This window comes from Anopheles coustani, chromosome X, assembly GCF_943734705.1.
Source record: "Anopheles coustani chromosome X, idAnoCousDA_361_x.2, whole genome shotgun sequence".
Classification (NCBI taxonomy): Eukaryota; Metazoa; Arthropoda; class Insecta; order Diptera; family Culicidae; genus Anopheles; species Anopheles coustani.
In genome coordinates, this window is record NC_071290.1 from 4,994,934 (window position 1) to 5,021,379 (window position 26,446).

The following is a 26,446-nucleotide window of genomic DNA, read 5'->3' on the forward strand; positions in this document are numbered from 1 at the left end:
CGCCCGGACAGCTCCATGCCGTCCAGGCTTGGCGATGCTCTCTTTGTGACTCTTTCAGCAGGCTAAAGGATACTACTAGCGAAAAAGAGAAAGTGAGAGTGTGAGACAGAGCGTGCGATAGACACAGAGACATGATAATGCTAGAACACATCACCGCACACTTCACTACGATCCCGTCGGCTAGGCGAGTGTAGATCGAAAACATGGCACTTCTAGCACAGTGTAGCCTTTATTTGGTACGCCGTCCTGATTTAATTGTTCGTACTACGTCCCGGTCGCTCGGTTAGGACGAGGGACCGTCCGGGAGCAAGGGCTGACCACGTTCGATTTACGCACACTGTGTCCGGGCGCGATAGTAGGCAGATGCTAGTGCTATAAGCGCGCTGGTCAAAGCCATCGTAGCCCGGCTGTGCACGGGCACGGTATGAAAGCTGTTCTGCACGGCACCGGAGTTGCCGAACGCGGCCATGCCGCTCATCGATGGTTGAGGGGACGTTTGATCATTGTGCTCAATGTCAACTGAAACGAGAGATGGATGAGTGAATTAAATCTTTTGTATTCATTCGTCTCTGAAGCAAATTATTAGTGATGAGAATAACAACTCTTTTTAGAGATTTGAATCAGAGTGAATAATCATAACGATGATTCGAATCTTTAAGTCACTCTTTTGTGATTTAAAACGTGTAAAATGATTTATTGACCTCGAGGTGATTTGAAACCTTAACTGGCATTCGAATTCCAAAAGAATGAACGAGTGGGTAAAAGAGTCACTAGTCGCCATAGAGATTTGAATCCCAAGTTGTGATTCGAATCCCAAGTTCTGTTTCGAATCTCAAGTTGTGATTCGAATCCCAGTTTGGGAATCACTATATGGGATTCGAAACCCAAAAGAATGAACGAGTTGGTCAAAGAGTCGCTAGTCGCCCATGTAGTGATGCCAAACTGGGATTCGAATCACGACTTGGGATTCGAATCACAACTTGGGATTCGAATCACAACTTGGGATTCGAATCTCTTTGGCGACTAGCGACTCTTTTACCAACTCGTTCATTCTTTTGGGATTCGAATCCCAGTTAAGGATTCAAATCAAAGGGAGTCACAAAAACTATCTGTTAGGATTTAAATCGTTCATTCTATATTAGGAATCGAATCACTCACTCATTTTCACTCAGAGTGCACATCACTACAAATTATCCTATAGCTACTTAAAGTTTTCTCTGATTTTGAATATTTTGACAACGAACAAACGAAACAAAAAACCATCGCGAAAAATCAGAGTCTATCTGAGCCAAGCAAAATATTTGTTGTGGTTCGGTTTTTTACTGCAAGCAACAAGAAGTTAGGTGAACACCCGGAATGCGAATTTACCCTTCAATTACCTATTTCGAGCAGAAATGTCAACTGCGCGTCAGTGAGTGAACGAAAAATTTGAGCTGATCAGCAGATAACGAAAAGCTTTCTCGACGCGACCTGTCAAACCTCGATACAAAAAGTAAACAACACTCTGAAAACAGCGAATTAATGGCCGCTCGTGTCGAGATCTTCTCGACGCCCCAAAGCGACGTTCTTGTTTGCAGTTTTCTATGAAGTTTTGACAGTTCACGTCGAGAAGCTGATATTTCCATTCGGTATCTCGCGAAGACATCAGTAGTTTGCTAAAGATCAACAGTTTCCCATTTTCTTATGCAGCCTTCGAAACACATCGTTTTTTGACGAGCTTCATATTCATGTTCCAACGAAAAGATGCTGCTTTTCAGGATATTTTTGCGATTCTCTTTAGAAAAGAAACACTTTATTCTCTTTGGCTACTGTTGCTGCTCTGCTTTTGTCGTTCTCGACCTTTGTATTTCGCGGATTATTTCTCTGCTACGCATATACTTGACTCCGCAGTACTATGGAACGGATGTGCTCTCCTTTTGCCCCATGAATCAATGTGTTTGTGGTGGTAGTGTGCCTTCGAAGCCTCGTAATCTTTTGCTATGGATGGCTCCTCTAGGACTATTGAACATGCTAATAGTTTCATACACCCAAATAGAAGCAAAAAGTTTGGTTTGTGGTTTTGGGGGAAGCTAACCTCTCACAAAAGTAAAAAAATGTCCAACTTCCATTTTCGAAGTATTTCAAATATGCATGGGTTGTTTACTATTGAGTGCGGTCGAATAAATGCAAATTCATCGGGCTATCGTGGGTGAATTGAGGCAGAGCGTGGAAGCAACAAGCAAGAACGACAAGAAATTAGAGTGGTAAACAACAACTCAAAATCGTGGACACGAGGGGGTGGAGAAGAAATTCCCGGTGATGCTGGATGAAAAGAGAAAACAGAACATTGTCCGCCTTAAAATGCGGTGCCAATTCAGCATGCGTTTGTGGTGAACGCACACGCTCCCAGCTCGCACTCTCAGCTCGTGTTGTCTGTGTCTGTACGAGTGGAGGCAGGATCGGATGTGAAAATTGGAGCGAGACACTCGATCCACCAAAAATGTGGAGCTGAAAAATGTGCTCAACTGACTCACACTTACGAACAACCAACGCTCACCATCATATTCCCTCTGACCGTACATGGAAAACATTGTTTTGATTTTCTCAGATCCTTTCATTTTCAAATGTCATTCACAAGGTAAATTATTTTTAAAAGTGTACTTTGTTTAAGCTCTAGTTAAATCAATTAGCTCATTTTTTGACTCCGAATCTATTTTTGGTGAATTTGATAAGCATGAACGGTTTTGATATAATTAGGATATGAAAATTCATTAAACCAACATTTTCCAATAAGAAAGCGAACACTAAGTTGCCCAAAGGATTAATGTGTGTGGTTACTAAAAGATTAGCCTTTTTATTTATTTATTTTTTTTGAAACAACATATTTGAACTCATCATAAAATGACTACGGTAGTCAACGTGCTAAAAACTAACATCGGTGGAGCATTGTGAATTGTGTTTTTTTTATAGTTAGCCTAATTCACCCCATAATGGTAAGGCATCACGGAATTCCACTGATAATTGGTAAGCGTTTATTTGCTCCATCAAATCGTACTCCTGCCGTAAGTTCGATCAGCTCACTCAAATGGATCTCGATGCGATATAGTCATGCCATTCGAAAGCTACACCAGCACCGTGTGCATTATGGCGTGGCCTCGATACGGTCACCTCACCTGGAACCTCACGGCAACGGAGCTGGAGTTTGCATACCCATAAGTACGGCACAGTAGGTTAAAGTGTATGTCACAATTTCTCTTGCTGGCGTGGAAGGAAACTGACCTCCCGTCATAGGGAAGCGAAGGACGATGGTGATGAATGGAAGCGTGCTAGCTATTTAGTTTCCTTCAATTTTATGTTTCGTGTTTTCCGACCCTTCGTTTTGTTGGGCGTTCCTTTCTATTTTTTTTTCAACCGAATTTGGTCAGCAATGGCGTTCGCTTACGAAATGACTTTCTCGGTGACAGGTTTCTCTGCAGCGAACGGTGTCGAAGCGGCGTCTTGGCCGAGACGGATGGGAAGCAATTTGTGAAGGAAGTAATAGAGCTTTGACAAATGAACGCTATTAGGGGTTGATTATTTGCTTCACAGCAACAGAGTGCTCCGTCAGTAGCGAAACGCACGGGATTCCCTGAGCAGCTCGGGAGCTTCACCGTTTGAGAAGCAACATGGTTTGGGGATGGATTTTTGCAGTTCTGTTGCACAAATAGGGAGTCGAACTTTTAATTTGTTTGGTTACTTGTTTGGCTCATCGGCCAACGGGCAAATTACCATTTTATGGATCACTGTCACATTTTATCACGCAGTCGCAAGGTGTATCAGACATTCAAACAAGTCTGCGCAACAAAAAAAAAGCTAACAGTCAAAAACGAGGGACAGTAAAAGATCAATATCAATTTTAATTTAAAATTAAATTCTAGACAAATCGGATATTTGTCATGCTCCTTTTGAAGGGCAACCTATTGTGGGACTATTCGTCTTCCCGCGGGGTGTTACTGTATTGGTGATGCCTTCCACCCGGCGTTTAACACTAGAATACATTGCTTTAGAATCTTGCCCGAATGCTTTTTTGGGTTCATTTTGAACTTTTTTTTTAAGCGCTATAACTTCATTGTCTTCCAAGATTATTGAAATCCGTAACCTCGTTTAAATTATAATCCGTAACCGCGTTTTAAATTTATATATATATATATATATATCTCTTCATCATTCCGCTAACTCGGTGTAAAGGTTGCTGTAAATTTTAATCCTTTTCAACTTTTAGTTTTTCCAACTGTATCATTTAAATTCAGAAAAAAAAGGATCGCTATAATGCTTATGTGTTACGCCACCTTTAACAAATAATTTTCTTTTTTAATGATAACAAATAACGCCACAAATTGACCTTGAAGGCGTGGATTTAAAATGTTTCCATAGTTTATTTCCGTCTTGTGCTTTGTTTCGTTATTCCGTACGCGAGAATTTCGTTATGCGGGATACGTTACTATGGAAAATGGCGTTAATTTTGATTTTTTTTAGTTAATTTAAGGTGTCATTTGCAATCCCAAAAAAACAATTTTATTTTTGAAATGTAACATACTTTCTGGCGCACACTGTTTTTTGGACTTACATTATACAATTTGAAATACAATTTTGCTTTACACCGAGCTAGCGGAATGATTAAGAAATGCATTAGAAAATCCAAAATCACCAACAGATAGTCAACAAATTTACCTAAAAACAAACGTTTCATGGATTTGAAAAATCTTCCATAATAGCGAAGTTATAGTGACTTAAAAAGAGTGATCAAAATAACCGCTAAAAAGCATTCTAGCAGTAGTCAAGTTGGTTCCCGGAGCTGATTGAAATTTGAACAAGTCTTTTTTTAAATATTCAACCGTTTTCGAGATATTGAAATTGATAATTGCATAGGGGTCAAAATAACCCTTAGATGAATTCTAGTGTTTAGTCTAAAAAATAAAAAAAAACATAGGCTATCCTGACCATATACGATCAATGATCATTCGTCGATAAGCTTCGAAATTTATCGATCCGGTGAAAAGGTTATAGGTTCCACGCATCATTTAGTATGACGGAAGTTCTTCAAATTTGGCGTAAATTTCTTTTCCTTATTTTTATTTGCTGCCATGCAGGTTGCGTAACCTTTGAAGAAACACTAGAGATTCTAGCACTGTGCATCACTAAATCAGGTCGTGTTTGGTGTGGGTCTTTACTCCTCTCCTTTGTGTATCGCTTTAAACGAAAAAACAACAAACCCTTACACGGTCCAGCGTGCTGTGGAGTGAGTAAACAATACGCCCACCGTGATGCCGCTCCGGTTCCACCGGGGTATCCTGTTGCGCTTCACGGCAGCAAACGGTGTAGTAAACACTCCTTGCAGCTGGAAGTGTAAGCGCTCAAGTCGTCGGGCGTATGGGAAACAATAAACGGGGCAAAACTAAAATAGAAACTGTACGAAGAAAGATAAATAAACAATGATGAATGCTTCCGCTGTCAAGCACAAAAGAGGATACTTCATTTCGTGTCTTAGGTACGTTTCCGGGGCTCCTTCGGTTCGCCTGGTGTGTCCATAAGGTCGCTGCCTTCAACCGTTCGTAACACTTTCGTGCACATCTTGTTAATGATGTTGCCTTTCTTTACCGCACCGCACTCCACCGATCGCACCGCACATCCGGCCCAAGAAAAGATAACTGCTTTTTTCCCCTTTTCGTAGGTCATTGCGGCACAAGCGGTTCAGGGGCGGAAGAAGCGGATCTAACGGGCCAGTTATTTCATGTCACTGTTGTTGGCTTTTTCCTCGAGTTTGGCCCTTCGGCCTGCTTAAGCACCTGCTTAGCAAATGCTGGCACCATGTTGCGCCAGGATAGATTGCCCTAGGGCAGTTGCCCTGTGTCGGACCCTTTGGGGCAAGCTGGTGTAGCACAATATTTACTAACGATGGCTATCACCGGGAATGGAAATCATATCGAAATGAATGAGACTGTACGATTTGCCAATTCGACCAAAATAAAGTTAGAATTGTAATATAAATGCCTTAAAAAACTGTTTCTTTTTAATTAAACCAATTCAGTTCAGAGACCAAAGCGATGTTAGTAAAACACCAGGCGCCTCCATTGGATTAATTGAATAATATTCTTTAACCCTCAGATCTACAACCGCCTACCCGGGTTAGTTTTGCCTTTTTATTTTGCAATCACTTCGAATTGAACAGTTGTATCGACTCGAAATTCCTGATATGCTTCGAATAAAATCGAATTTTTATTTTTATTCTAAATGGTTTCTTACACCATTTTTCGATATATTCCCCTTATGAAGGATTTCTTCCAGACATGCCACTGAATTCACTGGAGAACCTGAATATTTACAAAACTTCAAATTTGATAGACAAATATTTGTCTAAATCTTTGAAATTTTAATTTATTACCAAAAATATTGGAAAACACCCAGAAGAAGAAGGCAAACTAAGCAGTATAAAAAAATACAATTACTTTTTGAAAATTTATGGCTTATAGAGTTGGCAGTTGCAGATTTAAGGGATAAAATAAATTTGAATGAAAAAACTATTTCCTTATCGAATTTTTAATATCATTATTTAAATGAGATGTTTTAGAAAATATTCTGAAGTACCATCACTAAAAACTTCAACGCACTACGGAATCTAGAACAAAAGATAGAAGCTTTGAAGCACAGTAAAATGCAAACTCCCATACAAAACGTATGGCTTACCCGGGAAGGTAGTTTTGGTAGTATACCCGAAGATAAACCGTTAAGTTAGGTTAACCGTTAAGGTTATGTTCTTGGGCCCATTCCAAATTAAGCGAAAACTAAATTTACAAATGAATTATGTTTTCGCATTACGAGCTTGTTATCCAGATTTGATGCATGCGTACTGTAGCACCACTAGTTTATGTGTATATGTAAGAATTTTATTAATTAGAACAGTTTTAGAACAAAGAAAACATAGCACGATTTTCGAATAATTTGATGGTGAGTATAAAGCAATAGAGAAAGGAAACTGCGAAGTAAAACGTCCTATTGCGTGTTGAAAGATGACTTGTTATACTTCATTTATCGGTCAAACATGGTATAAAGTTTTAACTTGACATATCCAAACATGTATAAAAATCAAAACAACGCCGAAAACTACCAACGGAAGGAGGACTGTGTTGAAAATTGTTCTGTGTCTAGGTGATTACGCCACAGCTGGACCAGATCATACCGAATGTGCAACGACCATATTTCTCAGCCGCCTTTAGCCACCAAACCGACGCCCTGGGGCAACCCTAGCAAGCAACTCGCGACTCATGGCATTGCTCCAGCGACCTCGTTCGTGCGGTCTGAGCAACGCGGAACTGCCATCACCAGAGAGGAACACATTTGTCTCAACCTCCGTCACTGCATTTTTAAACTTCGTGCGGTTTTTCAGCTGCCCGGTTCGTCCGAAAGCGAAAAAGAACAGCTGGGACAGTCAGCTTGTTAGAGGTGTTTTGCCGTCGAAAAAACTTCAACTACCTCTGAACTCCACTTTTTAACATCCCCAACGAAGCTGAGTATAAGCTACGTTGTAGCTGATCGTTGCTGTGTGTCTGTTGCCCTGTTTCTCTATTGGTAATGGCATGTTTTCTACTGCGATGGAGTAGTAATTACACCGCCAAAACCACATCTGGATGCCAAAAAGGAGGCAAAATGTATGAAAAGAGCTATAAGTATGGGAACTCTTCACACATCTGAGGTGAGCCCTCCAAATAAATCCTTTTGATTTGTGGTATTTAGCAAACAAATTAGCTTTCAACTTTTTAAGAGATGATCATAGCCGCACACTAATATTAAGTAAACTGCACAAGATGCATACCCACACAACACATATGCATGTAAATCGAATATCAACTTGAAATAATCGTACTTCTATGCAATATGATTGAATCGTAAATGATGCTAAAATAATGCCTATACGTACAAAAGTGGAGGCGCTAACCGTACATTGTTCAAAATGTATATGTTTAGACGTATATTTTCTAAGTCGGCATCATATACGACTTACGATATACATCAGCCGTACATTGGTCGTATATCTATACGTATGCATAAAGAAAATCGTATTACATTCTTAATCGGCATCATATGCAACAAAGAATATACATTGCTCGTACATTGTCTATGCATAATGCGATTCCGATTCGAAATATACTAATATGAGATTCAATTTATTCAACTTAATACGACTTCGTGTTGTGTGGGTAGCATGCACTCACCGATCATTTTCTTTTATTTGTTCATGCAAACTCTAAATCAATCAACCTGGAAGAAATTCCTATGCAACTCATTAGATCAATGTGGTTTGCTAAGTCTACATAAAATTACACGAATAACTCGACCATTATCATACAACGTATTGTAAATTCCACATCGCGGATGTGGATACACCTGTTTTTTGCTTCATTATACAATTCTCGTGATAAAGCTAGCTCGCCGTGTCTACCTCTATTTATTTCGATTAAGTTCATGGCAGCAGTTTTCCCCATCACAGTTGAGCGGGTTTTCTGAGGTTTTTTTCGGTAGCTGAACTTTACGCACACACAAAGATGCAACCCAAAAGGAGCAGGCAAAAACTTCCGGGAGCTTCACGGTCATTAAACGCCCAGGGTTTAAGATTTTACACCCTCAACACTTACCCTTAATTGTTGGCTACAAAACACGGCTCAGAGAGGTAAATAGTTGCAACGTAGGACGGAAAACTTGCCAGTCATGATTTTGATGTTCTGATACTCTTCGGTTGTTTTGCTTTGTTGGAGAAACAATATATGAAGCAGATAAAAACCCAACCTCGAGACCACCGCTGGCTCTGCTGGAGCCTATCTGATGTCCCTTTATAATAGTCTTGGTAAACGTGCAGCTTAAAAAAAGCCATCCCACCCAGTCATCAGCAGTTTACATGATTCGAAACACAAGCAACCATGCCTGTGTCTGCTGTAATGGAAATGAGGTTTCGGAAAATTATTTTGAACCGACCGTGCAGAGGAAAATGAAAAACAAATCAGTTGTAATCCTATTCCTAACCACACTGGTTCTTATCGTTAATGGTCGGTTGGATGAAATTCGTCTCGAGTAGGATGTGAACACTCTCGAGGGGTGAATAAATTTAGATTCGTATCGTATATTTTTGTATAATTTGTGTTCTGGTTTGCCTTGGGATCCGATTTTTGACATGGGGAAATTAATTTTCTGTATTCCTTACTCCCATTGTTTGAATCGAGGAAGCAAATGAAGCAGCAAGCAGTCCAAGATCTACGAATGATATTTAAAACTGTATTGACATCAAGAGGTCAATTCAGGTTCGTTAGGTTCTTTAGGTTATAAGAAACAAAACCATCAATGTTTCACTCATCGTCACATTGAGCAGGAATCATACAGAGTTGTCAGAGTAGTAATCTTATACATGCTTACGCTTGATTGATGATGTTTTGTAGTCGGCGAACTGCTCCGTGCCAGGTTCGAGGTGTGCCGGAATCGTCGCTAGGCATGTGATCTCTATCCGACCCAGGTCGTTTGTCTGCGCTTCGGTGATGCGAATCGACAGCTGGCTGTACGAGGCAGATACCCGGTGACTTTTCCGTGGCTCGCCCTCGTTCACGTGCCGCCGATATTTGTGCTCGTACATGGTGCTGCAGTAAACGGTAAACGATGAGAGTAGTGTTAGCGATTTTTAACAAACAACGCACCGTACGACTATTAGATATGTACTTAATAGTAAAATATTAGGCAGGGTGTTTCCAAAGTACCGGAGTAACAAACTGTGAATCTTAAATGCTCCTAAAACCCCCATTTTATACCTTCCTCCTTCTTTACCAAACGTGAACAGCATTTACTTAACCGTGGATGGGTGTAAGTCGAAGGGAAATCTGTTACTAGTTTTACTTACCACCCCATGATTGTGATCAAGTGTAACCACTTCATGTAGATCATGGCGCAATAAAGAGACTTTTGAGTATTTGATTTAATTAAAAACAGTCTCTTGATTTGATATTAGGGTAAGTGCACCCATAGTGGAGCTAGTACCAATAGTGGTGTTAGTGGAATAAAATCCTAGCTCTACGCCGATATATAAACAATGGAGTGATTTGTTCTTCTATGAAATGTTCTTTGATCTTCTGCGGAGTGTTCAAAAGATGAACCATCTCATTCCGTAATATAGAAGCTCCAAAATTCATATTTTCAAAACAGATTGTCCCAACATGCTGCATTCCTTAAGAATCTATAACGAATATTATGATTTCCCTAAGGCTATAAATCACTGCAAAATCATTAAAACTATATGATTTCGCTACTTACATACTCCAATATAATTGATTTACACGAACTTAGTGCATTTTAGCATAATTTTACTATATTTTCATAGTTTTTACCATAGTGCCACTATAGGCACAAAAACCAGAGTTGTTCCTATAGTAGCCATAGATTTTTTCACAAGTATATTTTAGTTTTATTTGACCAATATAATCAGGTAAATTTAGTGATTTTATTCTGTTTCTACAAAATAAACAAAGCGGAACTGGAGAGAAGGCTCAGCAGAAAAGAAAGCGGGCGAAGGATACGCTATAAAGCATATACTATAGTTTTAGCTGTAATATTCAGAGCATTTTTTATGAATTGAAATTGGACATATTTAACATAAAACAATACAGTCTTTTCAATGACAACGCATTGGTCAAGGAGTATTTTGGTACAGTTACCCTACTGTACTTTCATTCGACGCATGTATAGCGCATACCAGCGTTTGAAATTTCATTGTAAACGCTTCAGCAAGCATTAGAGTAGGTAGAGTTGTTTCAGAGCCACATTCAATGAGCTGTACCACAATAAGGTTACTGAAAAAGTTTTCATTTAGTGGTGGCGTGAAGAAAATTGGCTTTATAAAAGTTGTTACGCAGAAGCGAAAATTTAAGAATATCAACATGATATGCTATGTTGAAGTTAATTTTTACCAAATCGAACGAGCAACAAAACGAGCCATGACAATTTATTAACTTTCAAGAAACTGTTTGGAGGCACCGACACAGGGTATACGCATACGAAAGCAGGGGCAACCCCTTTCTTTCAATCCTCTTCGGCAGTCTGTTGGATAATTTGGTTTCTAAATTTATGCCGTTAATAATTAATAACAAGTTGAACGCTTTCCACAGCAGTCTACCAATGCAGCGAGTCGTAGCGACAGCTTTCAGCGTGTCAAACCAGCAAATTGGCCTACTATACTGCTCTGTTCCGAACCACGTAGCCCTGGAGGCACGCGAAGGGTGTTGTTGGCTGACAAAAATAGGGAAAAAAAGTGTTCCGTACCAATTTTGATGTCAGGCTGGAGGCGTCAGAGGCACGGTTAACGGTTCGTTGCAGGAAACCGGCGGCTATGGGTTGCCATAATAACCAGAATGATGACAGCGAAAAGCACAGGAAGCACTAGAACAAAACTTGCCGTAAACACTTCCGCAATGAAATGATATTTTCGAAAGAAAGAGAGAGAGCTAGCTTTTGGCGAAGCATCAGAACGTGGGAAACAAATCCACGGTTGGCTGAGTAACGCAGAAAACCGTGAGAATGTTTGGCACGCTCTCCAATTGGCAATTGACATTTTGATAAATCTTATTCGCGCAAACAGCAGATTCACTATTGCGACAGAAGGTTACAATCGTGGTTCGCTGTGGTAGTGGCATCGAGCTAATGACCTGCCACTAGAAGCCTTGTTCTCTCCGTTCGCTTCTTCGCATCCTTATTAAGCCATTTCGCTTGTGTGGCACGCCTAAATTATCGAAATTTGTGTTTGTATTACATTTATGGGTTAGCGGTTACTACCAAATCAAATGTAATAAAATCATTGTTGCAAAATTGGTCAGTTAAAGTAATTTCGGTCCCGATTGAAATGAAATCAATTTTCGCTTTGATTAAAAAACCGCTCAGTGACCTCTTTCATAGCGTTAAAGCCGATTTATTAATTTATAAATTAACGTAAAGTGTAGGACCAATTGAATTAAAATTTCAAAAATGTTGTTATAACCTACGTTGCACTCAAATTGCGACCTATTATGATGCTATCAGCCTATAGTTTGTTAAGTGTCGATTGAGTTATAACACATGAATAAATTCAATGCAAGATTCTTTGCTTGGAAAGGATAAAAAACGTCTTTGCTGGTAATTTTCAATTACAATCAAGAATGATTTATTCAAAATGTATAACTAACAATCTTAAAATTCTTTAAAGTTTAAATTTGTGAATTAAGTTTAGAAGTAAGTATCAAACTTAAGAAAGAAAAGGAAAAAAAAGATAGTATCTAAATTGATTCAAACGAATATTGACATTATCACAAAGAATACTCTAGTGCAGGGGTTGGCATACATTTCCTAGAAAAAACCAGATGGATTAAAAGGAAAGCGAGTGCGCGGGAAGGATACCTTACACGATGATTTAATGTTTACAAAGTAGTATCAATTTAAATGGTGTATCAACTTTCCCAATAGTGAAGTTTCATTGAGAGTGGTTAGAGATAATGAATTTGAAATTTTATCTTTCAACTTTCTTAAACATGTTCATACTTATTTTCGTTGAATTCAACAATTTTCTGTAAAACGCAAACCTAACCGCAAATTACGATGTGTTTTTTGTATGAAGCAAGAATATTTTCTTACGGGGCGGAAAAAAAATCAGTAGGCTGGCCGTACTTTGCCGACCACTGCTCTAGTGTATTAAATACTGGTACGCCGGAAGGATCAAAGTAGAAACCTACCGGGAAATAACGACGAAAATATACGTTTCATCTTAATAGAATGTAGAAATTTGAAATTAAAAAATATCAAAAGGAATGATTCTCATATTTGAAAAAAGTCCTGCTGATTTATGCATCAATCGCTGATAAAAATGTGGTTTTATAGACGTAAAAATACGGTAATTAAAGTTTTCAGTGAAAACTTACTTTGCAATAAAAAATATAAACCTTTGTGCAGTTATTGAAACTTAGTTTCGTGTTTATTTTATAACGACAACCCAAATGGTACAGGCAATTACAATAGTTCGTACAGTTTGGAGCAATTTTTTCAACAGACTTACTAACATTGCGTTAAAATCACGCGTTCGCTAAACGACTCAGGAAAAGGCGGAAGCGCCTTTTATTTTACCTTTTTCCCCCTCTCCAGCCAGCACTGTTGGACTTCTGGAAACATCCGCCGAGCCGTTGTACAACTTTCCGTGCTCATACCGTCAGGCCCGCGTTTGGTCATCAGTTTTATCATTATAATCATGGCCCAAAATTATCTCCCGGGAAAGCGAGAGGAGTCTGAAGTCGCGTAAAAACTTTGGCTCTCCCCTTTGTTTGTTTGTTTTTCATTCGAAAGATGCGACCGTCGACGCCAGATGGTGCCGGGTACGAGAAAAGTGTGAAGCTTCGTGCTGGTAGGGCGCTGTAGAAACCGTCGCTTTCTACGCAAACACGTTCCGGGGTTTGTTCCCCTTGAAGGCGTTGCTTCTTGCCTGGTAACTTGCCATCGTGCAGTCGCTACCGTCTTTTCCAACAACAATGCCGATAACGTCGGTGGTCGAGCCCTATACCGACAGTATCTGCCTCCTTCACCCCATTTTCCATCTCCGTGACGATAAAAGTCAGGCGTATGTTTGTTTTACATTCCGAGTCTTAATTGAAATCAATTTTATCCGTGCGCACTCGATTTCAGTTTAGAGTCCACACCGAGAAGGTGGGTACACACAATCAAGAACACTACTGCTTCGTGTCACCGTGGGCGAAGCAAATGTTCAGCTTATCTTTTTCACTTCACCTAAACCTGTGCGCAACGACGGGGGTGCACGAAGGTTTTGTAAAATACAAGTGGTGCCACTGCGCGGTGCTTGGCCGAACGTGAAGCAAAGCATAATTTCCGTTTTAACGCTGACAAAATGGTGGATTTTAATTTAATCCACAGTCTGGTCAACAAAGAAGGCCATTTTGCTGCTAGAAAAGGAAAAACAAAAAACCGTAAGAGTTAGGTCGGACTATGGTGACAGGACTGGGTATGGGAAGGTTCCTCAGTCTTAGCTTCGAGGAAGCACACGAACCTCAGCTCTAGTTGGTCGCGATAGGACACAACAGTTGTTCAGCGGGATTTATTTATTACTCTCAGAAATTGCCATCGATATTCACTAAATGTATCAAATAAGAGATAAACAATCTACTAAGTATTGCAGTCCGATTGTTCATTCCGCTCAAGATCAGTACCAAATAATATCTTTTGTTTGAATTCGATAACGTACTGCCTTAATAATATTTCAAAACAACAAGCGCTTTGAAAATTGAACCAAATAGAATACGATATAAAAAAAAACTGCCACTCACTATCTTACACAACCACTTCAAACATGTCAAGCAATATGCAAGTTTACAAGCGCATCGAATCAAGTAGGATGGTTTGTCGTTGATCGATAACTTGAAATCGAACAAAGTAAAACAAGTCTCAAGTAAGTTTAAAATGAGGAGACAAATTTGTCATAAAATGAAATGAAGAAAGACAATTCTATATTGCATTCGGTACTGCAAAACAAAAATACTACAAATAAAATATTGCAATGTCACATTTGATTGTGAGAGAAGAATGGATTTGTGCTATTAATGTCTCTTTTGAATTTAATTACTAGAAGTAGTAAATTATAGTTAAATTATTAAGTTTTCGTGTTTTCTTGACTATTTTTTTAATTAAAAAAAACATTTTGAAAATGTATCAAACAAGAGAAACCTTTGCGGGATGGTTTTGCAAAAACATGGATGAGCTAAACAATCATTCATCAACTTTACTTATACGCTTCAGGGGAAAACTTTTTGTTTCAATAAATTAAGGTAGAATAAAGATTAATATAAATTTGATTGCTTTTTGATTAAATTAAATTTAAACTTTGTTATAAATGAAATAAAAGGTATTGTGGTTAGATTTGCTAACTTTAATTGCTAACTGCTTGGGGCTCCAGAACCTTAGGCTACTAAAAGCTTATCCTTACTTCGAACTTGCAATTTGTAGTGTGTCGTGACGCCGTGCTAGGGAAGTCTAATCCATACAAGCTGAATTGAACCATGCCTTGACGAAAATTCTCGCTTGGGTGATGAGCAAATTGGCACGGGGCAAAGCAAAGCTAGGCACGGATGAAAATGAAAAGATGATCATACATTGTAAAAACCATTTCACCTACCGGTGCTTTCTGTAGCCGTTGTCATAGTGCTGCTGCTGCTGTTGCTGTAGCTGCTTATTGTCGTAGTATTGGTTGTAGTAGTCGTTCCGCTGCCAAGTCTTTTTATCACTCTCCTCCAGGATAACGTCGGACGCACCGAGCCCGGGCCCGTTACCGAGTGACCCGAGGCCCGCCATACCGCCGAAGCTGCCGTACGCCGACCCACCGAACGCGCCGTTCAACAGCCCAATCGTGCTACCACCGCTCCGCTCTCGCCCGGGATGGTGCATCTTGACACCGTAGTTGTAGCCACTCTCAAAGTTGTGGTAGCCTACGTTGGGTTGGATCTCGAAGCTGGAGTAACCACCGTTGCCGCCGCCCAAGCCCATTGCGTTCGTTGACTTCGTCAGCAGGTCTTGAAAGTCATTCTCCACCGCTGTAGACAGAAAAAGGACAAGTTAAGGTAATAAACTCGCGTATTTGCGTACAAAATGTTGTAAATACTTTAGCTATGATTTTTGCTTTTTTAAAGTTACTAGCTTATTTGCCCGGTTACACGGGCACTATGACCTTTTTTATGTGAAAGCTATCTTCTAGGAGGTGGAATATGAAATTTTAGTTAAATATAACATTCAACGTTTTATTCCAAGTCCAGTTATCACTTATTCACTTGTCGTCCGAGTCACTTGTCGAACCATTAAATCGGTATTGTACAACTTCATATTAATCTTAGGAAACTTTGTAATATTTATTGCTAAGAAATGTGGTTCAATTAAATCCTTCAGTTTCCTCGTGTTTGTCCATCGGAGTGAGCTCTGGATTTCGTTCTGGTTGATTTGTACATCATGGCGATAGTTTTGTTTTGTGTGTGACTGTATTTTATATGAATTTGTGTTTTGTATGTGTTTCGAAGCACTTGAAGAATCGTGTATTGGAGAAAACAGTTCTAAGGAAATTCGCCATCTTTTCTGTTGGTGGTGCATTTTGTTTTTCTTTTTTTTTTTGTTAAATTATTCGAAGACCATTGCTAGTTACCCGGTGTCGAGTATTTTTTTTTTATTTGACTCTATTGAACGTATTTCATAAGGCCCGGGCCCGGTGCCGCGCGAAAATATTAAATCGCTTCAAAACACAATTTCAACATGAAAAGTTTTTTGTTAATTCAAGTATCTTTACTCTTTCCCAAATCAAGCTGGTTGCTATAGCAATCAATGCTATGTAACTGTCGGAACTTTTTGTCATAAGTAAATACGCTTCGATATTCTTGTTCATGCTTCATATTTGTGGACAAACTGAAAATACTAAACATTTGTGGCAAGTTAGTTACTTCAAATCGAGAACCAAGCACATCAGGACCGATCATGAAGACGCTAATTCAGTTATTCTGTTGCGGGATTATTGGTTTGGATAGTTTTCCCTATTCCAGCAGCAGGTTACTGGTTGCATGCAACTTGAGATTGCGTGCAACATGAGACTATACAACTTGTAAGCGCACTTTGCTAAATTTTATAATTTATAGAAGAAGATAGATATTATAAAGCATAGTCTGCAAAACTATCCCATCCTGAACGATGTTGCCAGGGGTATCCATTCATCGACCTACTTTTGTTGCTGCCGTAAAATGTGCGCCGAGAAGAAAATTAATGTACGCACCAAGGTAGCGCGGAGTGAAATATAAACGTGTGCTATTTATAGTTCGTCGTGGGGCGGTTCCTCAAAATAAGCGGAAAGTTCCATACCGTCAGGTATCAGCAAAGTTCAGAACGTCGAGTTCTGCAGAAGGGAGAACTAGGGAGTGTGCGGCGTCGGATGTTATAAAGACATTCTACCGTACACATCAGCCTCATCAGCAACAGTCGAGTTGCTCGTCACGCTAAAGGTTAACCTTTAGGCGATTGCTGTTGACTGCGTTGCGAAGGAAAATAGACCGAGCCGAAACTTATGGCACCGTGTGGAAAAAAAAACACACGCTTCCCTTTACCCCATCCCCCCGGGTGTGGCAGGGTGCGGGAGGATAATCTATCTATATACGTTTCCGTCTTACCTTTCGTGCGCTGCTTCAGCTCCTTCAAGCTGCCGCTGCCGCTCGAACCGCTCCCGGAACCGATGACCTTCCCATGGTAAACGGTCGACTGCTGTCCAGTGGTTTGCTGTGTCTTCGCGCGATGGCTATTCTTTGAATTATGATGTAACTGCCGAACATGGACGTCATCCACCTGCGTACGTCCGTACATGCGTGCGTCGGATTTTTGTCATGCCACGTACGGTGAAGAAAGAATCGGAAAAAGAGAGAAACGGTGATATTTAAACAAAGGGGAAAAGAACATACAAGATAGTCGAATGATTCCACCCTGGGAACCGAATGAGAATTAATGGTTATACTAGCATACTTCCACCCGCTAAACAAACAACCGATAACTAATAATATAGTACGTTAATAATTCAAGGGTGAAAAAAATTTTCAGCACTTCTAACACAATAAGCGTCACTACACAAAATAAAGGATAAAACAGACGAGCTGGCCATGAAAATGGTATACATTGCACAAGAGAAAAATAGGTTTGTACATTCTTCAGCACGCTTGGCACGATTTAAGCTACAAAACGAATGAAGAAGTCTAGATGAAAAAATGAAGAAGTTAGAACACCGTCAAAACATAGTGGATAATTATCAATTCAAGAAGGAACTGTTTTAGTTTTACCCGAAATGCTTTCGATCAATAGAAAATATTGTGATGTTCGATTTTGCCGAAAGAAACATTAGAAAAATAAAATCATCTACTTAACCTCATACAGATAAAAATACTTGTAATAAGAAGATGTTGGCATATTTAACACAAAATAGGACAAACGGAGCTAGATTTCAGTTAGACTTTTCTTATCCTAATCATGATTGCCATTAACTCCTTCCATCTCTCCCGTCGGTCATGCCTCCCCCGGTGGTGGCCGGAAGTGCTATCTTTACCTGCTTGCCATTAATCAGCCATGTAATGTGCGGTGGCGGACGGGCTCTCGACGTGGTGCAGTTCGCAATCAGCATGTCGCCATAGTATAGCTGCTTCTTGGCAAATTCGATCGTCGGTGGTCCCTTTTGTTTAACTGTGTGTGGAGATGACGAAGAAAACCGCACGCAGGCGTGCACATGACACAAACATTACCATCAGCAGCATGATCACGTTTCATGCATGGACAAATTGTGGGTGGCTCGTCTTTTATAGCCACATACTTACGTATCACATGCAGCATTTCGTCGTTCGAAGCCTTGGTGAAGATGGGCGTATCGGTAGATACTTCGCAGTAGTACGTACCGGACGCATCGTAGTCTACGTTCTTCAAGGTCAGCGTCGAAGGAGTAACCTTTTTCCACTGGGGAGCAAGTGTGTGGTTTGCCGGGAAGCGTAATTAGATACCCATTGTGAAAGCAAAAAATAAGAGAGAAACAAACATTCATATACTTTGAAATAGTTCTGTTGATGTAATATGTTTGTCTTAATTATGGTTAAAGGCCCGGCCGGTATAAGAATTGTTAATTTGATACATTTAGTAGTCTTATTCGCAGCCTCATTTAAAATAATATAATAACTTAGTGGTACATAATTAGATACAAATAAAAACATTGATCATCTTCATTGTTACAGTAATGTATGATTCATAATTCACAGTATATTTTAGTTTAATAATAGGGTAGATTAAACTTTTAGTCCTTGTAAGATAACTAGTAAACGTATTTAAAAGGGAATATTAGGATGATTACAGCTCTTGAGATTTCCATTACCCGCAAAAGAAAATCAATTCTTTATTACAGACTGTTAAACATGCCCAATACTAAGCAAAGAATGTGAAACGAAAAATTCTGCTCATAAGTTTCGCGCATAACATGTCATTACAAGTTTTTTCGATAAACAAGACAAGTTTAAAAGCGTTCGGCGTCTCTTTTATCTTCGGAACCAAAACGTCAAACCTGTTTGCGGTACCATTAAACCCATAAGGGCATCGTCAAACTATTGTACAAAATTATGAGAACACCCACTTTTTTTAATTCTCAACATCTCTCTATTGGTCAAAGAAGCTCTGTATTATTTTTCATAGATTACTTGCCTTTTGAACACGAGATTTTCACCTGTTTTGAAGCAGTGGTCATTTTACATAAATAAAATATTGCTGTTTGCTGTTTTTATTGAAGGAAATTCATAGCAACGCAACATAAATTCCAAATAAACAAAACAATCAGACAAGAATGGTACAAGGCACCGTTGGTCATGCTATAGAACCTGACCAATTTGAAGCCGAATCATAATTTTAATCAGTTCTGAAAAATATCAGACATACTAAGCACTTGTTGTGGCTGTTTAAGGATACTTTCACGCGTATGGCATTATGGCAAGGCGACAAAACATTCACGATATAAAACAATAACAAAAAATTTGAAGTTGTCCAGTACCGTATGTCAATTATATCTAATCATCCATACTGTATCAAGGTCACTAGTACCTCAAAGATGAGCAAATTAAGGACAGTTCTCATATGAAAAGGCAAGAAGATAAACGAGAAACAACTTCACATCACGAAGAACTGGGAAAAAGATCAGTGTCGTGCAGAATGTTTGAAACAGAATTGTTTCCAGACGGCCAAGAGGTGTTCAGCAGGATGCAACTACGCTCTCAAAGAAATAAATCTACCATATTGGCGTTCCAAAAAAAAAAAACGTTAAAGAGTAGAGGTGCAAAAGCAATACGCTCTTTGCTTCATATTGCGGCAGGTGGAATTGAATGACACCAACTTCATATTTTAGGGTGAAGTGGGGTTTAATGTCTAATGCATCTGGAAAACCTCGAGTTGTTCCACCTATTCGCAGTGTCAATACTACCATCTGTTGCACTATGTTTTAAAATCACATAATGGTTTACGGCTAGGTAGATGGAACATTCAATCCACAGTTGTTCGTTAAAGTTTTAGACAAAATGAATCATTTAACAGACAAAAGAATTATCATTTAAAGGGGTATTTAAATCACAATCAAAACATGTTTTCGGAATGGAAAACGGCCACAGAATGAGACCGAGTTGGTTTGGGGAGTTGCTGCCACTACATATGTTATACAAATATATAAGAATATACAACAATATTATTATAAGGCAGCTACAGCAAAAGGTTTGGGAAGAAGCATAAGGTTCAATGTTTTAATTCCTTAAATACACTTTTCCACTCTAGGTTCCGACTATGTTATAAAAAACGGTAGCAGTGAGCGATTAGGTGGTAAAAAGAACTTCTTCGCAACATGGTCCCCAGTATTAGATCACCTTATTTGCACACATCACCATTTGCATAGCATTAGAACGTGTTTGATACATGCCGATTCTTTTTGCCCTCTACATGAGTCATCCGTAGATTGCATTTTGTAGGTTGATTAGTAACTTGGAACTCCGGTTTTGTGAGCAGAAAATCCGTGTAGGTATGCGAAACGCACATTATGAACAGGAAAAAAATTGTTTGTGCTGCATATAGGTCAATACAATCTGAAGTTGTGCAAAAATTTGAAAATAAGTGAAGCCCGTAACTGAACCAGGTCATGCGATTGGTCTACCAGTAATACGGTGCTAGTGTGCGAAGGGTGTGGTAGTGTTCGACGAAGTGAAATATATCTTCCGGCCATTTCGAACAGCTCTGCGCCATCGTTCGGCGTTTTTGGTGGTGGTGAGAATTACCTAACCCGTCACGGGCGGGCTGCTCGTGATAGCCGCTAGCCAACTTCCTTCCCTCATGCCATCGGGCGAGCTACAAAATTGGCTAATGGCGGTAAAAGGTGTTGCTACGATGCGACCTCACCGGTTTCATGTCTTCCCATGCCAGTGGCCATCTCGATCCCGGGATGGGGAGACGACGGTTAGAGGGTGGTGCTGAAATACGAACGGATTTTAATGGTCTCCGCGTAATGGTGACGGTAAATGACCATCGGCAAATCGGTTTGGTAGTAGCGCTGGAGGACGAGGGAGACTCGAGCGGCCACCCGGAACAAGATAGGGCATCCTGGCTGGGGTGTTTATTGATATTTTCTGTCCTCTTCCCGGTTTTACTGCTTTTTCCCCCCTATCTTCGGACACCATCATTGCACGGAACGACCATATTCGTTGGCCGGTGGGTAATTAAAGCACCACCACCACAACCAACCACCCCTCCCCTACCACAATCACCGGCGGGCAAATCACATTTTTAATTTGCGCACGAGCGAAGTGAGAACTTAAGCCCTTTTTAAAAGTACCCTAATAGACAATTCTTACGAGCTGATTAAGGACCCCTTGCAATCAACAGATTCATACGCTTTGTTTCTTGAATTGGAGTTTTATCGGCATATTTCAACAAGTGAGTCCATCACAAACGAACTACTACGCAAATTCACTTACAGTTCGTTACGTAATCGTCAGGTGATTGCGTTCAAGGTGGTACCAGTCAGTGAACACATAACTTTTTCCTGTTGCTCTAAACAATGACTCACAAATGACTATGATACAAAAACAAATCGGAAGAGAATTTTTACAACACGGTAACATGTAGAGTCCCGTAAAACCTGGACAAAAAAAAAACGAGGAAACGAGGAAACAGTCAGTTATATACAAGGAAAGCTTTTCTGGTTCAATCCCGAGCATACAATGATAGGTTAGAAAACGTGCTCAACGCAGCCCTAAAATGGCGGTGATATCATCCCAACTTAAAATTTTCGAACAGCATTCGAGCCATCTCACTCTTTTGTTCCGCATTCGTCCTTTCTACCACTCGTACGAGATACGTTTACGATAAGCAGAGAGTGTTTGTGTTACCAATACGGAGCACTAGCCTCATGCACCACACACGTGTTGCTCTGTTCTTTCAGCACCCCTGGGAATTTTCCTTTCCAGTTGTGTCCATCATTCAGAGTTGTGTTTTGTCGGTCTACCGCTTGCGGTCTACCTCTTTGTTGTTCTTGCTTGTTGTTTCATGTTCCTGCTTTTTTTTTTACTATTCACGCAATCAAAACTGGTTCACGATATTGCAATGAAGCTAAATGTGCAAAACAGCGTTCAATTGTGAATAACTCACGCACTTGTAAATCAATAATTCCGATATTGAATAATCAATGAAAAATCAATGGCAAGTAACAAGTTAAAGCTCGTAAATTGAAGCAAGTTACATCAGTTTTACTATTGAGAGGATGCTAGGAGGGAGAGAGGATCTCAGCCATACGCTGTAGCACTAGAAAAGTTAAAAAACCCCTCCATGATATTGATCAAAAATGCGTCTCCTTCGCTAAATTTGTTTTGAATATTTTTTTCGAAATTCACTGCGTTCGGCATCCAAACATCATTGCAAAAGTGACCAAGTTCTAGGCAAGAATTAGTCCGTGTTCTACCGATTATTTACATTTCAGATAAAAACCAAGACTGCTATGCGATATCAGAGAAATATCAATGATTGTTCCCTAGCACTGCAGGTGCAAGACTGATGGAGAAACAATAAAATACGTGGGACAAAGATATAATACATGCAACACACACACAAAAGGCGATGCACACGCAGAGCAGCCAACGGTAACAAAAAAGAATCCATTTCGAACTCTTCTGGTTTATAAGACTTGTATAAGCTGCAACTCTTTCGAGTGTTTCTAGCCGGTTGAGTTGCTGCTAAAAGCTGAACGAAATTGTATAGATTTGGAGATTCATTCTCTTCTTTGTGTTGGTCGTAAAGGGAATCATCGGACATGCTTCCTTATTAAGAGCACTCACATTTGCTGCACTCGCATTTTTGAGATCAGTATAAATATGTTTATTACAACTGCTTTTATTACTTGTGAATAATAGTAGTACAAAGTAGTAACAATCAAAAGTAGTTAAAACCAATTTTAGCCCTTTGTGAGAAATTTAATTTACTTTAATTTAATTCAATTCAAAGTTTCAAATAGAATGTAGCATGGTTTATTGATTATTTTCACTACGATACTTACATCGATTTCTGCTCCCGCTATGCTATAATTTCGATAAAGTGGACTTCTCCCCTTGATGTATTCGAATATTTTACTGCCCTCCTTCAAGAACGTCACCTAAACCAATATATTGGATGAATGTTTTTAGTACAGGGTTTACTGTAAAAATTACGTTATCTATATATTTTGGATAAAAAAAACATAGGAAAAAAACTATGTGGAAGGAACTAGCTTAGTTCGGATTTTAGTACAAAACACTCAACCTCAAAACTCAATCAAACATAATCAAAAGAGGCTGGTGTTGCTAAGATCTATACCTCACGAGTTATTCATACAGTACCTTGTACAGAATGTCGGGTAGGACATCGTTTTCGCAGTAAAGGGCTACCGCACTGCCCCGCTCGACGTACTTTGTCACCACCAGCTGCACGTTCACTGTTGATTGTCCATCTGAAAGAAGCACAAGGAAATTGAAACATCAGCGAGGGCAAATATTAGCAAAAGAAAAACGCCACGACAAAGCCATCACGCGTATCCAACAGTCGTGGTGTTGGTTATCCGATCCTGGAAAAGAGCTACCTCCAGACAAATTCTTCGTTCCTGTTCCAGAGGTGGGATGCAATTGTGCCGATGGTTTCTTATTATTCTGGAAATCAAGCAAGTCTCCGTACTGAATCTCGTAACACATACCTTGATGGCGTCATGTCTACTAGCTGTTGTAGTGAACATTCACTGCCACATGCGATCAAAGAGCTACCTCCAGACAAATTCTTCGTTCCTGTTCCAGAGGCAGGATGCAATTGTGCCGATGTTTTCTTACTCGTCGAGACATCAAGCAAGTGTCCCCGTACTGAATTTCGTAACACATGCCTTGATGGCGTCATGTCTCCTAGCTGCAGTAGTGAACATTCACTGCCACATGCGATCAAAGAGCTACCTCCAGACAAATTCTTCGTTCCTGTTCCAGAGGCAGGATGCAATTGTGCCGATGTTTTCTTACTCGTCGAGACATCAAGCAAGTGTGCCCGTACTGAATGTCGTAACACATGCCTTGATGGCGTCATGTCTACTAGCTGTAGTAGTGAACATTCACCGCCACATGCGATCAAAGAACTACCTCCAGACAAATTCTTCGTTCCTGTTCCAGAGGCAGGATGCAATTGTGCCGATGTTTTCTTACTCGTCGAGACATCAAGCAAGTGTCCCCGTACTGAATTTCGTAACACATGCCTTGATGGCGTCATGTCTCCTAGCTGCAGTAGTGAACATTCACTGCCTCATGCGATCAAAGAGCTACCTCCAGACAAATTCTTCGTTCCTCTTCCAGAGGCGGGATGCAATTGTGCCGATGGTTTCTTATTATTCTGGAAATCAAGCAAGTCCCCGTACTGAATCTCGTAACACATGCCTTGATGGCGTCATGTCTCCTAGCTGCAGTAGTGAACATTCACTGCCATGTGCGATCAAAGAGCTACCTCCAGACAAATTCTTCGTTCCTGTTCCAGAGGCAGGATGCAATTGTGCCGATGTTTTCTGACTCGTCGAGACATCAAGCAAGTGTGCCCGTACTGAATTTCGTAACACATGCCTTGATGGCGTCATGTCTACTAGCTGTAGTAGTGAACATTCACCGCCACATACGATCAAAGAGCTACCTCCAGACAAATTCTTCGTTCCTGTTCCAGAGGCAGGATGCAATTGTGCCGATGTTTTCTGACTCGTCGAGACATCAAGCAAGTGTCCCCGTACTGAATTTCGTAACACATGCCTTGATGGCGTCAAGTCTCCTAGCTGCAGTAGTGAACATTCACTGCCATGTGCGATCAAAGAGCTACCTCCAGACAAATTCTTCGTTCCTGTTCCAGAGGCAGGATGCAATTGTGCCGATGGTTTCTTATTATTCTGGAAATCAAGCAAGTGTCCCCGTACTGAATGTCGTAACACATGCCTTGATGGCGTCATGTCTACTAGCTGTAGTAGTGAACATTCACCGCCACATGCGATCAAAGAACTACCTCCAGACAAATTCTTCGTTCCTGTTCCAGAGGCAGGATGCAATTGTGCCGATGTTTTCTTACTCGTCGAGACATCAAGCAAGTGTCCCCGTACTGAATTTCGTAACACATGCCTTGATGGCGTCATGTCTACTAGCTGTAGTAGTGAACATTCACCGCCACATGCGATCAAAGAACTACCTCCAGACAAATTCTTCGTTCCTGTTCCAGAGGCAGGATGCAATTGTGCCGATGGTTTCTTATTATTCTGGAAATCAAGCAAGTGTCCCCGTACTGAATGTCGTAACACATGCCTTGATGGCGTCATGTCTACTAGCTGTAGTAGTGAACATTCACCGCCACATGCGATCAAAGAACTACCTCCAGACAAATTCTTCGTTCCTGTTCCAGAGGCAGGATGCAATTGTGCCGATGTTTTCTTACTCGTCGAGACATCAAGCAAGTGTCCCCGTACTGAATTTCGTAACACATGCCTTGATGGCGTCATGTCTCCTAGCTGCAGTAGTGAACATTCACTGCCTCATGCGATCAAAGAGCTACCTCCAGACAAATTCTTCGTTCCTCTTCCAGAGGCGGGATGCAATTGTGCCGATGGTTTCTTATTATTCTGGAAATCAAGCAAGTCCCCGTACTGAATCTCGTAACACATGCCTTGATGGCGTCATGTCTCCTAGCTGCAGTAGTGAACATTCACTGCCATGTGCGATCAAAGAGCTACCTCCAGACAAATTCTTCGTTCCTGTTCCAGAGGCAGGATGCAATTGTGCCGATGTTTTCTGACTCGTCGAGACATCAAGCAAGTGTGCCCGTACTGAATTTCGTAACACATGCCTTGATGGCGTCATGTCTACTAGCTGTAGTAGTGAACATTCACCGCCACATACGATCAAAGAGCTACCTCCAGACAAATTCTTCGTTCCTGTTCCAGAGGCAGGATGCAATTGTGCCGATGTTTTCTGACTCGTCGAGACATCAAGCAAGTGTCCCCGTACTGAATTTCGTAACACATGCCTTGATGGCGTCAAGTCTCCTAGCTGCAGTAGTGAACATTCACTGCCATGTGCGATCAAAGAGCTACCTCCAGACAAATTCTTCGTTCCTGTTCCAGAGGCAGGATGCAATTGTGCCGATGTTTTCTTACTCGTCGAGACATCAAGCAAGTGTGCCCGTACTGAATTTCGTAACACATGCCTTGATGGCGTCATGTCTACTAGCTGTAGTAGTGAACATTCACCGCCACATACGATCAAAGAGCTACCTCCAGACAAATTCTTCGTTCCTGTTCCAGAGGCAGGATGCAATTGTGCCG

At 40.4% G+C, this 26,446-nt stretch overlaps 1 protein-coding gene across 1 annotated transcript in view; it reads right to left on the reverse strand.

Moving 5' to 3' along the window:
* Positions 1-328: 328 nt before the first annotated feature.
* LOC131268895 (uncharacterized) overlaps positions 329-26,446 on the reverse strand; it is a 101,293-nt gene continuing 75,175 nt past the window's right edge. Inside the window, exons 2-9 of the mRNA XM_058271190.1 lie at positions 23,463-23,572; positions 23,144-23,239; positions 18,399-18,534; positions 18,134-18,267; positions 17,214-17,385; positions 15,191-15,605; positions 9,421-9,638; positions 329-519 (exon numbers count right to left, since the gene is read on the reverse strand). Coding sequence (XP_058127173.1) covers positions 329-519; positions 9,421-9,638; positions 15,191-15,605; positions 17,214-17,385; positions 18,134-18,267; positions 18,399-18,534; positions 23,144-23,239; positions 23,463-23,572 — 1,472 coding nt within the window. The remainder of the gene's footprint in view (positions 520-9,420; positions 9,639-15,190; positions 15,606-17,213; positions 17,386-18,133; positions 18,268-18,398; positions 18,535-23,143; positions 23,240-23,462; positions 23,573-26,446) is intronic.